Source organism: Bison bison, unplaced genomic scaffold, assembly GCF_000754665.1.
Source record: "Bison bison bison isolate TAMUID 2011002044 unplaced genomic scaffold, Bison_UMD1.0 scf7180017864530, whole genome shotgun sequence".
Lineage (NCBI taxonomy): Eukaryota > Metazoa > Chordata > Mammalia > Artiodactyla > Bovidae > Bison > Bison bison.
In genome coordinates this window covers 7,873,166-7,886,448 of record NW_011495080.1, presented here as the reverse complement: position 1 = coordinate 7,886,448, position 13,283 = coordinate 7,873,166, and the positions used below count along the sequence as shown (strand labels likewise).

General features: G+C 40.7%; 1 protein-coding gene across 1 annotated transcript in view; it reads left to right on the top strand.

Moving 5' to 3' along the window:
• STRIP2 (striatin interacting protein 2) overlaps nucleotides 1–11,988 on the top strand; it is a 53,373-nt gene extending 41,385 nt beyond the window's left edge. Inside the window, exons 21-23 of the mRNA XM_010831759.1 lie at nucleotides 5,757–5,861; nucleotides 6,687–6,891; nucleotides 9,536–11,988. Of these exons, the coding sequence (XP_010830061.1) occupies nucleotides 5,757–5,861; nucleotides 6,687–6,891; nucleotides 9,536–9,786 (561 nt within the window). The 3' untranslated portion in view covers nucleotides 9,787–11,988. The remainder of the gene's footprint in view (nucleotides 1–5,756; nucleotides 5,862–6,686; nucleotides 6,892–9,535) is intronic.
• Nucleotides 11,989–13,283: the final 1,295 nt, after the last annotated feature.

Here is a 13,283-nt window from a genome sequence, read left to right as displayed (position 1 = left end):
CAACTCTTCGCATGAGGTGGCCAAAGTACTGGAGTTTCAGCTTTAGCATCATTCCTTCCAAAGAAATCCCAGGGCCGATCTCCTTCAGAATGGACGGGTTGGATCTCCTTGCAGTCCAAGGGACTCTCAAGAGTCTTCTCCAACACCACAGTTCAAAAGCGTCAATTCTTCGGTGCTCAGCTTTCTTCACAGTCCAACTCTCACATCCATACATGACCACTGGAAAAACCATAGCCTTGACTAGACGGACCTTTGTTGGCAAAGTAATGTCTCTGCTTTTCAATATGCTATCTAGGTTGGTCATAACTAAGTGCGGCTTAAAAAAAAAGGACAGACAGACTGGCAAATCCAAATAAGTACTCACAGACCTAAAGGCTTTCTGGAAAAAAATAATTTGTTGGGTTGGAAGAAGGGAGAAGGCTTGGGCAAGGCTCTGACAAAGCAGACAAGCCTGGGCGAGCCACTGACCAGTATGTGTGCTTTCGATGCCTGCTCCATGATGCCAGAAGTGGGCCTACTTACAGACATCAGGGAAGCGTCATTAGAAGGAAAGCAGAGCAAGGCCCTGGGCAGGTGAGACTGCCTTCAGGGGGAACTAGCGCAGCTTGTAGGACTCCTGAGACTCAGCTCTCAGGAAAAGGCAGCCACAGTCAACATTCTGTCACTCAAAGCTTTTTAACTTTTACACCAACTGGAGAAGGTAAGCCACAGAATTATTGAATGGTCAGAGCTAAAATGATCTTAAAGGTTATCTTAGTTCAACCTCTTATAGGAAACAGGGAAATTACTTGCCTGAGATGATACAGCCGGGGTCAAAGCCATGACCCAGGTGTCCTGGTGCCTATTCCAGGGCTGCTTCTACAAGACCAGGCTGCTATTTCCGTACTCCATAAGGAACGCAAGGCTTTTATGCATATTAGAAGTCAGGATAAAGGAAGCCCACAATGGAAATATAGTTACTTCTCCCATATGTTTTTTTGTTTCACTGCTTCTTATTTTAAAAAATAAACATATAAAAGTCTGTCTCCTCTGTTAGCCACACAAGATGTAACATCTATAAAACCGGATCTGTGTTTTGGGCAAGCAGGATTAGCTAATGCACCTGAGTGGAAACTCCCACGGAAGTTTCTTTTAGAACAAAACAGGTGGTTTTCATGGGACCGGTTCTAAACACAATATTGAACATTTGCTAGAGGAAAGAAATTGTTATTATTTTGATCACTGCATGTGGCTTGCATGACCTTGATTTCCGGACCCAAGATCGAACCTGGGCCCCTGTAGTAAACATGTCAAGTCCTAACCACTGGACCACCAGGGACCATCCTGGGAGAACATTATTTCTAAACAATATTTCTGAAAAGCTTCCCTGCAACTTCTTGATCCTCAGTATTATTCATTTTTAGGAGAGCCTAATATCCTTACAGGTGTTGGCTGTTCATCTCACAGTTGACGTATGTCTACCTTGCTTGCTTCAGATTCATTTGTGTGTGTTGGGGGGTAATCTCCCACTCACCAGAAAGCAGTTGACTTCTGCTCATTCCTCACTTCCACATTCTCCTCTCACACTGAAGACTTGAGGAACTTCCAAGGTGTTAGTTTGACCACCATATGTGTTAACTGATTCATGTAGCTTCTGATACCAATATATATTTACGAACCCCAGAATCCATAAAGACTCTTATTTTTGTCCCTGAAAGATGTTGCTGTGAGTAATTACCTGTTTCTGATCTGACATCCATCTGTTTGGGTGCTCACAAGCTATTAAGAAACAGTCAAGAGAAACACCTGGTTCAAATTAACCATCTGCCATTTTTCCAACCATGCTAGAGAATTAAGTAATTTACTGCAATATGGTTTGATAAAGGAGGGCAGAGGTTGATTTTTTTTTAATTAACTGTAATGAATATCAGATCCATCCAATACTGTTTGAAATCTGCCGGAATAATTCTTGGCAATTACCAACATAGCTTACATAAATGCAAAGTATATGGGGGTAAAATTCTGTCATCTCTTTTCTGATCCTAAAGCAGAAAGCTACACGAGAAATCTTGCTCAAATGATATTCCTATGTTCATATATCATCTTTCTAACCAGTACTTGCTCTCGGTACAGAGTCTTCCAGGATCGTGTCTTCCAGCTGTGTGTTTTCAGAGGAAGGATACTGCATGCCTTGAGGAGAAGGGAGGATGTGAGAAGTGGGATGGAAAGGAGGTAGCATTTCATATGGAAGGCTTCACTTGAACTGACCAACCGTGACTTCCAGATTCTGGGAAGGAAAGCCTTGTAGGTGTTGAGATAATGATTGTTGTTGTTCAATCACTAAGTCCTATTCAGCTGTTTGCAACCCCAAGGATACCAGGCTTCCCTGTTCTTCACTGTCTCCCAGAGTTTGCTCAAATTCATGTCCATTGAGTCAGTTATGCTATCCAACCATCTCATCTTCTGCACCCTCTTCTTTTGCCTTCAGTCTTTCCCAGCATCAGAGTCTTTTCCAGTGAGTTGATTCTTCGTATAAGGTGGCCAAAGTAAGTATTGGAGCTTCAGCTTCAACATCAGTCTTTCCAATGAATATTCATGGTTGATTTCCTTTAGGATTGACTGGTTTGATCTCCTTGCCATCCAATGGACTCTCAAGAGTCTTCTCTAGCACTACAATTCAATAGCATCAGTTTTTTGGCACTCAGCCTTCTTTATGGTCCAGTTCTCACATCTGTACATGACTAGGGGAAAAACCTTAGCTTTAACTATATGGATCTTTGTTGGCAAAGTGATATCTCTGCTTCTTTAATAAGCTAAGTTTGTCATAGCTTTTCATCCAAGGAGCAAGCATCTTTCAATTTCATGGCCTCAGTCACTGTCAGCGGTGATTTTGGAGCCCAAGAAAATAGTCTGTCACTGTTTCCACTTTTCCCCCTTCTATTTGTCAAGAAGTGATGGGACTGGATGCCATGATCTTAGTTTTTTGAATGTTGAGTTTCAAGCCAGCTTTTCATCCTCCTCTTTCACCCTCATCAAGAGGCTTTTTGGTTCCTCTTCACTTTCTGCCATTAGAGTGGTATCATCTGCGTATCTGATGATACCAGCCTGTGATTCATCCTGGCAATCTTGATTCCAGCCTATGATTCATCCAGCCCAGCATTTCACATGATGTACTGTTCATATAAATTAAATAAACAAGATGACAATTACAGCCTTGTCATACTCTTTTCCTGGTTTTCAACTAGTCAGTTTTTCCATGTGTGGTTCTAACTGTTCCTTCTTGATCTTCATACAGGTTTCTCAGGAGACAGGTAAGGTGGTTTGGTATTCCCATCTTTTTAAGAACTTTCCACAATTTGTTGTGATCCACACAGTCAAAGGATTTAGCATAATCAATGAAGCAGAAGTAGATGTTTTTCTGGAATTCCCTTGCTTTTTCTGTGTTGCAGTGGATGTTGGCAATTTGAGCTCTGGTATCTGCCTTTTCTAAACCCAGTTTGTACGTCTAGACATTCTGGTTCACATACTGCTTAAGCCTAGCTTGAAGGATTTTGAGCATAACCTTACTGCATTCAAAATGAAAGCAATTGTACGATAGTTTAAACATTTTTTGGCATTGCCCTTCTTTAGGATTGGAATGAAAACTGACCTTTTCCAGTCTTGTGATCATTGACGAGTTTTCCAAATTTGCTGACATATTGAGTGCAGCACTTTAACAGCATCATCTTTAGGATTTGAAATAGCCCAGGTGAAATTCTATCACTTCCACTTACTTTGTTCATACTAATGCTTCCTAAGGCCCACTTGACTTTACACTCCAGGATGTCTGGCTCTAGGCACACCATTGTGGTTATCCAAGTAATTAAGACCTTTTTTGTGTAGTTCTTCTGTGTTTTTTGACCACCTCTTCTTAATTCCTTTTGCTTCTGTTAGGTCCTTACCATTTATTTCCTTTTATCATGCTCATCCTTGCATGAAATGTTCCCTTGATAGCTTAAGTTTTCTTGAAGAGCCCTCTAGTCTTTCCCATTCTGTTGTTTTCCTCTACGTCTTTGCATTATTCATTTAAGAAGGTCTTCTTATCTCTCCTTGCTAGTCTCTGGAACTCTGCATTCAGATAGGTATATCTTTCCCTTTCTCCCTTGCTTTTCGCTTCTCTTCTTTCTTCAGCTATTTGTAAAGCCCCTCAGACAATCACTTTGCCTTCTTGAATTTCTTTTTCTTTGGGATAGTTTTGGTCACTGCCTCCTGTACAATGTTACGAACCTCTCTCTATAGCTCTTCAGGCACTTTTTCTACCAGATCCAACCCCTAAATCTATTCATCACCTCTACTGTATAATCACAAGGGATTTGATTTAGATCATACCTGAATGGCCCATTGGTTTTTCCCTAGTTTCTTCAATTTAAGCCTGAATTTTGCAGTAAGGAGCTGATGATCTGAGCCACAGTCAGCTCAAGGTCTTGTTTTTGCTTACTGTATAGAGCTTCTCCATCTTCAGCTGTGAAGAATATAATCAATCTCATTTCTGTGTTGACCATCTGGTGATGTCCATTGTAGAGTCATCTCTTGTGTTGTTGGAAGAGGATATTTGCTATGGCCAGTGTGTTCTCTTGACAAAACTCTATTAGCCTTTGCTCTGCTTCATTTTGTACTCCAAGGCCAAAAATCTTGCCTATTACTCCAGATACTGCTTGACTTCCTACTTTTGCATTCCAATCCCCTGTGATGAAAAGGACATCTTTTTTTTGGTACTAGTTCTAGAAGGTCTTGTAGGTCTTCACAGAACCATTCAACTTCAGCTTCTTCAGCATTAGTGGTTGTGGCATAGACTTAGATTACTGTGATATTGAATGGTTTACCTTGGAAACGAACCAAGATCATTCTGTCATTTTTGAGATTGCACCCAAGTACTGCATTTTGGACTCTTTTGTTGACTATGAGGACTACTCTATTTCTTTTAAGGGATTCTCGCCCACAGTAGTAGATGTAATGGTCATCCAAATTAAATTCGTCCATTCCTGTCCATTTTAGTTCACTGATTCCTAAAATGTTGATGTTCACTCTCGCCATCTCCTGCTTGACCATATCCAATTTACCTTGATTCATGGACCTAACGTTCCAGGTTCCTATGCAATATTGTTCTTTACAGCATCAGACTTTACTTTTGCCACCAGACATATCCACAACTAAGGGTCGTTTCCATGTTGGCCCAGATGCTTCATTCTTTCTGGAGCTATTAGTAATTGCCCTCCGCTCTTCCCTTTAACATGTTGGACACCTTCTAACCTGGGGAGGCTCATCTTCCCAGGTCTCATATCTTTTTGCCTTTTCATACTGTTCATGGGATTCTCACCACAAGAATACTGGAGTGGCTTGCCATTCCCTTCTCCATTGGACCACATTTTGTCAGAACTCTCCACTGTGACCCGTTTGTCTTGGGTGGCCCTGCATGGGCATGGCTCATAGCTTCATTGAGTTATGCAAGCCCCTTCGCCACAACAAGGCTATGATCCGTGAAGGGTTGAGATAATGCTCTCTCAGTCTTAGTTGCTCAGTTGTGTTTGACTTTACAACCCCATGAACTGTAGCCTGCCAGGCTCCTCTGTCCATGAATTCTCCAGGCAAGAATATTGGAGTGGGTTGTCATTCCCTTCTCCAGGGGATCTTCCCGACCTAGGGAGTGAACCTGGATCTCCTGCATTGCAGGCAGATTCTTTACCATCTGAGCCACCAGGGAAGCCCCATGAGATAATGATGGACATGCCTTATTACAGGAAGCTGGAGACAACAACCAGTTCTGCTGGAGAAACCTCTTTTCCTGCATCAATCTCCTGAGGCTGCTCAATAAACTGACCAAATGGAAGCATTCAAGAACCATGGTGAGTAGGACTTCAGATCATGGTGTCCACTAACTGGATTTTTTAAATTTTTAATAAATATGGACTTCCTGCTTTGTGAGCTCTATAGACAGACACTGAATGCTCCATAAGACTTGGAACCTCCTAATTCTAGGCACTTATTTTATAATTATTTCCCAATCCATTTCTTTTCGGGGAACAGAATATGGACCCTCCCTCAGGGCAGCTCTGGTAAGGAAGTTAGCATTGTTTTTTGGATTATAGTCATGCATTATAATCATGATACAAGTCTAAGATTACTCACTGCAGCATTATTTGTAATCATCAAAGATTGGAAGCAACATAAATGTTCATTAATACCAACTGGTTAAATAATTTATGGTACATCATTACAGTAGAATGTAAATACAACCATTAAAAAGAATGAGACAGTTCTATACTGCTTTGGAATAATTTTCAAGTTATATTGTTAAGTAAAAATCAAGGTATGGAACAGTGTGAAAGGGTATGTATTTGCTATCATTTTTGTTAATAAAAGTGATGCACACATATATACAATTACCTCCAGAACATACACTGGTAACTGTAGAAATGGCATGTGTGGCTGACAAAATTTTTTGACACTTTGCATATTAGATATTTTGAATTGTGAAATGTAAATGGAGTGCTTCCTTTCTTTTCTTAAAGACTAAGTCTAAATGGAGCCTGGACTATAGATTTCCCAAAGCTCCCCACGGTAGTCTGAGGTTAGCCAGGTTTGGCTTAATTTATCTGTGAGTTGGAAATTCCAGGAAACATTAGATCCTTATCTATCTTCTTCATCCTTATCCCTCTTTAAATGGACAGATGCTGGTAGTATTTAAATCTGCTCCAATCTTAAAGCGGGCCCTCAAAGTCAAACAGGCCATGCTGCAACTTTATGTGCTGAAGCTGCTGAAAATACAGACCAAGTACCTGGGGCGCCAGTGGAGGAAAAGCAACATGAAAACCATGTCAGCCATTTATCAGAAAGTACGCCACCGCATGAATGATGACTGGGCTTACGGGAATGGTGAGTATTCTCAGAGCTTTTGGCCTCTGGGAGTGGCCCGGGGTTTAAACAAAGCTAATTAGACCTCTCTACTCTTTTGGTATGAACTGTTAACATATTTTAGATGAGAAAATATGTGACTATAGTCAGGTGCTGCTATAACAAACAGTAAGGCACTGCCATGTACCCTATTCCATGTAAGCTATGGTAATTCATTATTATAAAACAAGTCACTTGAGGGATAATTACCCTTTTTCAAAATGTTCCTTTAAGTGACAGGTTTCTCTGAGAGGTTTTTAAGATTAAAAAACTCTTTGCGACCCCATGGACTGTAGCCCACCAGGCTCCTCTATCCATGGAATTCTCCAGGCAAGAATACTGGAGTGAGTTGCCATTTCCTTCTCCAGGGGATCTTCCTGACCCAGGGATTGAACGTGGGTCTCCTACATTGCATGTCTGACCCACCAGGGAAGCCATAAAATTAAAATAACCTTTAATTATTACAAAGCAGTTAGAAAATACAAGGAAGCAAACACTTTACTGTATTATCATATTTATGCCACATTTGTACCACCCAAAGATTGAAACAGAAATCTTATCATATATTCTTACAGACTTTTTCTTCTACATATATGTATAGGTTTTATTTAAATGAAAGCAAATTGTATATGCTATTTTATAATCTTCTCTTTTTAGTTAACATTATCTCTTTCCATATCAATATATGTTCATTTTATCTAATAATCAAGTCCATGTTCAGAATTTCCCAGTTGCCCCAAAATGTTCTTTAAAGCCTTTTTTTTCCAAGTCATAATCTAGCCCAGGACCACAAGTTTCATCTGATTGTTATGTCCGTTTATTTGTTTTGAATCTAGCAGGGTTTTGTTTTTTTTTTTTCCATAACACTGACAAAGAAGAACTAGACCAGCTCTTCTACAGAATGTCCACCTTCTGGACTTGTCTGCTTGCTTCTTTGTGGTTTCATTTACCTTGTTTCTCTATCTCTGGCATTATCTGTAGGCTAAAAGGTAGATCTAAAGGTTTGATTAATTCAACTTAAATCTTTTTAGCTATAGTACAGTCTAGGTAATGTGTTATACTATAGTGAACTGCATATTATATCACATATCACATATTGTATCAGGAGACATTATATTTCTGATTGACCTACCAAGATATTATAGGCTTACCAGAGTTGGAAGAATTTATTTTGAAGAGCTGTAGTGGGATTTGGCCATCATTTGCATAATTGTGTTTAAGAGTTATTGGTTAGATGACTAACGATTTGTCTTTGCTGGGATTTGTCACCTGCCTGAAGATAGAGGATGGGGCTTCCCTGGTGGCTTAGATGGTAAAGTGTCTGCCTGCATTGTGGGAGACCCAGGTTTGATCCCTGAGTTGGGAAGATCCCCTGGAGAAGGAAATGGCAACCCACTCCAGTACTCTTGCCTGGAAAATTCCATGGATGGAGGACCCTGGTAGGCTACAGTCCATGGGGTCACAAAGAGTCGGACACGACTGAGCAACTTCACTTTCTTTTGAATATAGAGGATGCTGCTGTAAATAGAGTGCAGAGAACTAAGGGAACCATATGATTAGCAGATAATAAGTCAGTATGCAACTTCTCTAAGACCTAAAGCACAATTAACTGTTCAAGTTCTTGTGAGGTGAAAGAAAGTAAAAGTGAAGTCGCTCAGTCATGTCTGACTCTTTGAGACCCCATAGACTGTAGCCTGCCAGGTTCCGCTGTCCATGGGGATCCTGCAGGCAGGAATACTGGAGTGGGGTGCCATTTCCTTCTCCAAGGGATCTTCCCAACCCAGGATTGAACCCGGGTCTCCTGCATTGCAGGCAGACTCTTTACCCAGGGAAGCCTAACGCCTAAGTTCTTCTAGGTTTTTAAAACATGGGCATGTTTTATCTTACAAATGGCAATCTGTCACTGCTGCCATCATGAGCCCAAACCCAAGCTGCACCTGTTGAGTGCGAGACGTTAAAAAATCTGGGAAATACATACCTCTGGCCCCGATATAAACGTCTAAATGGGGTAAATAGAAGCAAAGCAGATTGTTTTCTGTTTTAACTTTCTTGGAAGACTTCACCTCATAATATTAACATAAGCTGCATATGGATTTATCATGCACAGGGTTGGGGGAGGTGGATCCAGGGAGTCAGGAAAGTCTTTAGTAGTTAGTCCATGCTGATTCTCCTTGTTCCCCTTCCTGCCTCTTACCATTCCTTGAAAACTGTGATTTCTTTCAAATGGGTAACTTCCATTCCCAAGGAAAGTTCAGTAGAGGGAATTGAGTTGCTATTTTGGGAAAATATATATAATTAGTAACAGAATGAAATAATGAAAAGGAAATACAATAAAAAGAAGTTTATTTCCCTCAGGGCCCTCATTTCCCTGTCAGTGGTTATCACTGTTAGCCAGTTTCTAGATGCTTCCAAAAATAGTCTCTACACGTATAAGCATATGTACATGGGCATGTATTTTTTAAACCTGACCAGCAGCATGTTATGTACTGACTTTGTACATTGCTCTTTGCAAAAAAGGGAACTCTGAGCTGTTCCATTGTTGGTGTCCCATAGACCATGCTCTGTGCTAAGATGAGGAGTGTCCTGAGTTGTATACATCTTTTTCTTTCTAATCTTCCCAACACAGACATCGATGCCAGGCCATGGGACTTCCAAGCGGAAGAATGCACCTTGAGGGCCAACATTGAAGCTTTTAACAGCCGCCGGTATGACAGACCCCAGGACTCTGAGTTTTCACCTGTGGATAACTGCTTGCAGAGTGTGCTGGGGCAGAGGTTGGATCTGCCTGAGGATTTCCACTATTCCTATGAGCTCTGGCTGGAGAGAGAGGTGTTTTCACAGCCCATCTGTTGGGAGGAGCTGCTCCAGAATCACTGACTGAGCTCTTGTCAACAAGCATCTGATAGGTGGGGGTTGGCTCCAATAAATGGTGCTCTGCCAACCCTGCCCACTCAGCCTTTGTTTCCAGCCCTGGGAGTGCTTGTTCAGGGTAGAGCTGGCCTAGACTTAGGACACCCAGCGTGGTTCAGGACTGTTCTGGGGACAGTTAGGCCTGGAGATAGTAGAAGGCTGGGATCCTGGGTGATTAAAAAAAAAATTGATTTCCTTGCCCTGGGGTCACTTGGGTGCCCAGCTGGCCTTGAAATCTCCTACTGGATCAGTCCTGGCCAGGCTCTTATGTGGGACCGCTCCCTTCTTTGGTCTTGCCTAGAACCAGGCTAGCCTCTACTGGCCCCAAGAGTAGGAATAAGTTTATTATGGCATTTGACTTATAGCATTCATCATAGGTAATAGGAACTGCAGGTCATAAAATAGAGAGGACATTTTCTTCTTGCTCACCCTGGATTACCGGAGGGTTTGCAAATCTAACATTAAAATTAAGTCTGTATTTTAAAAGTTAACATCCAGACACCTCTTTCTAAAATTTGCTCTAAGATGATCTTTAGAGCACCTGCATCTTCTCTGGGAAGGATGGTGGTTTACTGTTACGTAAATACTGCATGTTAGAGAAAAGTATATCATTTAAAGTATTTTTTCTTTATTCCTTAAGAGATCTATGTTCAATGTGAAATTTCCTCGTGTAGTCTATGTACAGCATGGAGTGATCTGCCACAAACCAATATGAAACAGTCAGGCCTCCTCCAAGGATGTTTCATGTGTTTCTGAAACCACTTCAGTCTTAAAATGACTGAGTACATTGCAGAAAGTTATCCTTTTCACCCAGTTAATTTTTAAATGACAAGTTAACTATAGGAGGTTTTATTTATTGAGATGACACATCCATTAGTGCTCAAGATCAATTTATTTTTTAATGAAATAGAACACCAAGAGCATCACAGCTTACCATTTTTCTTTTTCTCCTATTTTGATTGGTGATTTTGTCCCCCCCTCTTTTTACTGCTAGCAGTAAAAAGTGTCCTGTGGATATTTAGCAATTCTGTTTCTACCTAAAAGTATTACACATTTCTTTGAAAATGTAAGGGTTCATGTACCAACCTCTTTAAACTTCTCTCTCAGTTGGGAATCACATGCTTCCCAACTGAAACAGTTTTTAGGGAAGTTTCTGATTCAGTCAGGATAATCTTATTTCTCATCTGTCCTCAAAGTTATGGCATCTGTAGTTTCAAGCTTTTTTACTTTAAATGCCCCCTCCCTGCAATAAGGACTCTACTGAATCTTTTTAGTGATAGCACCAGGCCTCTCTTATGGTGCCAGGAGGTCTAGTCAAAATCAGCTTATTTACTCCACCCTTTGTCAACCAGAGTCTCTCTTGGAAGTCCTGTTAGAGTTGCTAATAATTCCCAAAGAAACTAAACCAAAACTCTGATCATAGCTTGGATTTTACCTCCTTGTGCTGTAGAGTAGCAGGATTTCTTTTTGTTTGTTTTTTTCTGGTGAGATCATGAAGAATGTTAAGTGTGTAATGGATGAAACTTAAAATAGTCTGTAAATTTTGCCTGAGTAGCACAGCAGTCCTCATTGCAATTAAAATTTACTGAGTATATCATTATTAATCTCTATTTTATGATTTTAATGTGATTTAAGTGAAAAGACAACTTTTAAGGAAAGAGCAATCATCTATTTATTTTGAATACACAGTATATAGTATTTAATTTAGTCAAGAACAGAGGTTACTCTTAAAAATACGCACATGAATGCTTTCTAAGGCATAGATGTATACTAAACTTTAACATTTCATACTGTCTTTAAATAAATCGTCTCTAAGGGAAGATTAATTCTCAGTGCAGATGGGAAAACTGAGGCACCAAGGATATTTGATTAGTTTCAAATCACATCATTTTTCTACTGACTTGCTGGGATTAGCATTCAGGTACTGAAAGCCAGTCCCATACGTTACAGTAATTGATTTGAATTACCCTATTTGAGAATACATGTGTGTGGTTAGGAATAAATTCAGAGTAATCAATCAATGATGATTACTGTTACAACATGGAAGAACATTATTTCAGTGATTTATAAAGTAGAAGATTTTTATTTGTGAATGTTTCAGTAAAGTTTGTGTTGATTGTTCGTAACACTATATATCTACTGAAGCACTTTAATAAAAAGAGAATTGAACTGGAGTTAGAAATTGGTCTTTGACTTCTTCAACACAAGGGAATCTTAAAGACATTAGATCTAGAAAGGAAAGTTAAAATTAAAGGGATGCCTGGGGGTAGACTAATATAAACAACTGCAAAATCTCAGTGACTTCTGACAAAGCTTTTTCTCTCATTATTGGTCCTGGCAGGTAGCTGCTACTCTGCTCAACTCAGGTTAAATTTCTGGATTAGCTCTACTCCAGATGCTGTCTTATTCTGGCACTAGGCTGATGGAATAGTCCCTACCTGGAACATGGTGTTCTTATAGTTAAGCACAGAGCAAAAGACCGAACCATACCATGCAAGCACATTTAAAGCTCCTGCTTGGGTGTGGCACAGGTCAAATTGCCCATAGTGAAAGTGTTAGTCATTCAGTCGTGTCTGACTCTCTGCAACCCCATGGACTGTAGCCCGCCAGTCTCCTCTGTCCATGGAATTCTCCAAGCAAGACTACTGGAGTGGATTGCCATTCCCTCCTCCATGGGATCTTCCCAACCCAGGGATCAAACTTGGGTCTCCTGCATGGCAGGCAGATTCTTTACCATCTGAGCCACCAGAGAAGCCCAGATTGCTCATATTCTACTGACAAAAAGCAGTTGACGTGGATGAGCGTACTACCTATAGGGAGGCAGTTGCAACCAGACATACGGGTAGACAGTAAGTCACAGCAGCTTCCCAGGTTGCCCTTGAGATTGGTGGTGGGACTTTCTGAGATGCTTTTTTTTTAATGACTGCGCTGTTTGTCTTGCAGGATCTCAGTTCCCCAACCAGGGATTGAACCCAGGCCATGGAAGTGAAAGCCAGGAGTTGTAACCACTAGGCAACCAGGGAACTCCCTAGAGATTCTTCTTGAGGATATCAACAGCTTTCCAATGAATATTTCAAACCACCCATTTCAGTGTTTTTTGCTGATATGTTCAGTGTAGCTTTCTTGACCTTCCTTGTCCATAGATCCCCGGCTCTTCCACCTGAAAAGTATTAATCATTGTCATATAAAGACCAGTGTTCCGTGCTTTCTGTTTTCCCTCCAAGTAGAATTCTTTTTTCTCTAGTCCTTCTTGAGATGACCCGTATTTACAATAAAAATAGCTGAGATTAAGAATGTCCTTGTGACAAATTCCCTGGCAGTCCACTGGTTAAGACTCGATGCTTTCACTGCCAGGGCCTGGGTTCAATCCCTGGTCAGGGAACTAAGATCCCACAAGATGCATGGCACAGCCAAAAAAAAAAAAAAGAATGCACCTGTGATTTTGGGACAAAAATGACACTGGT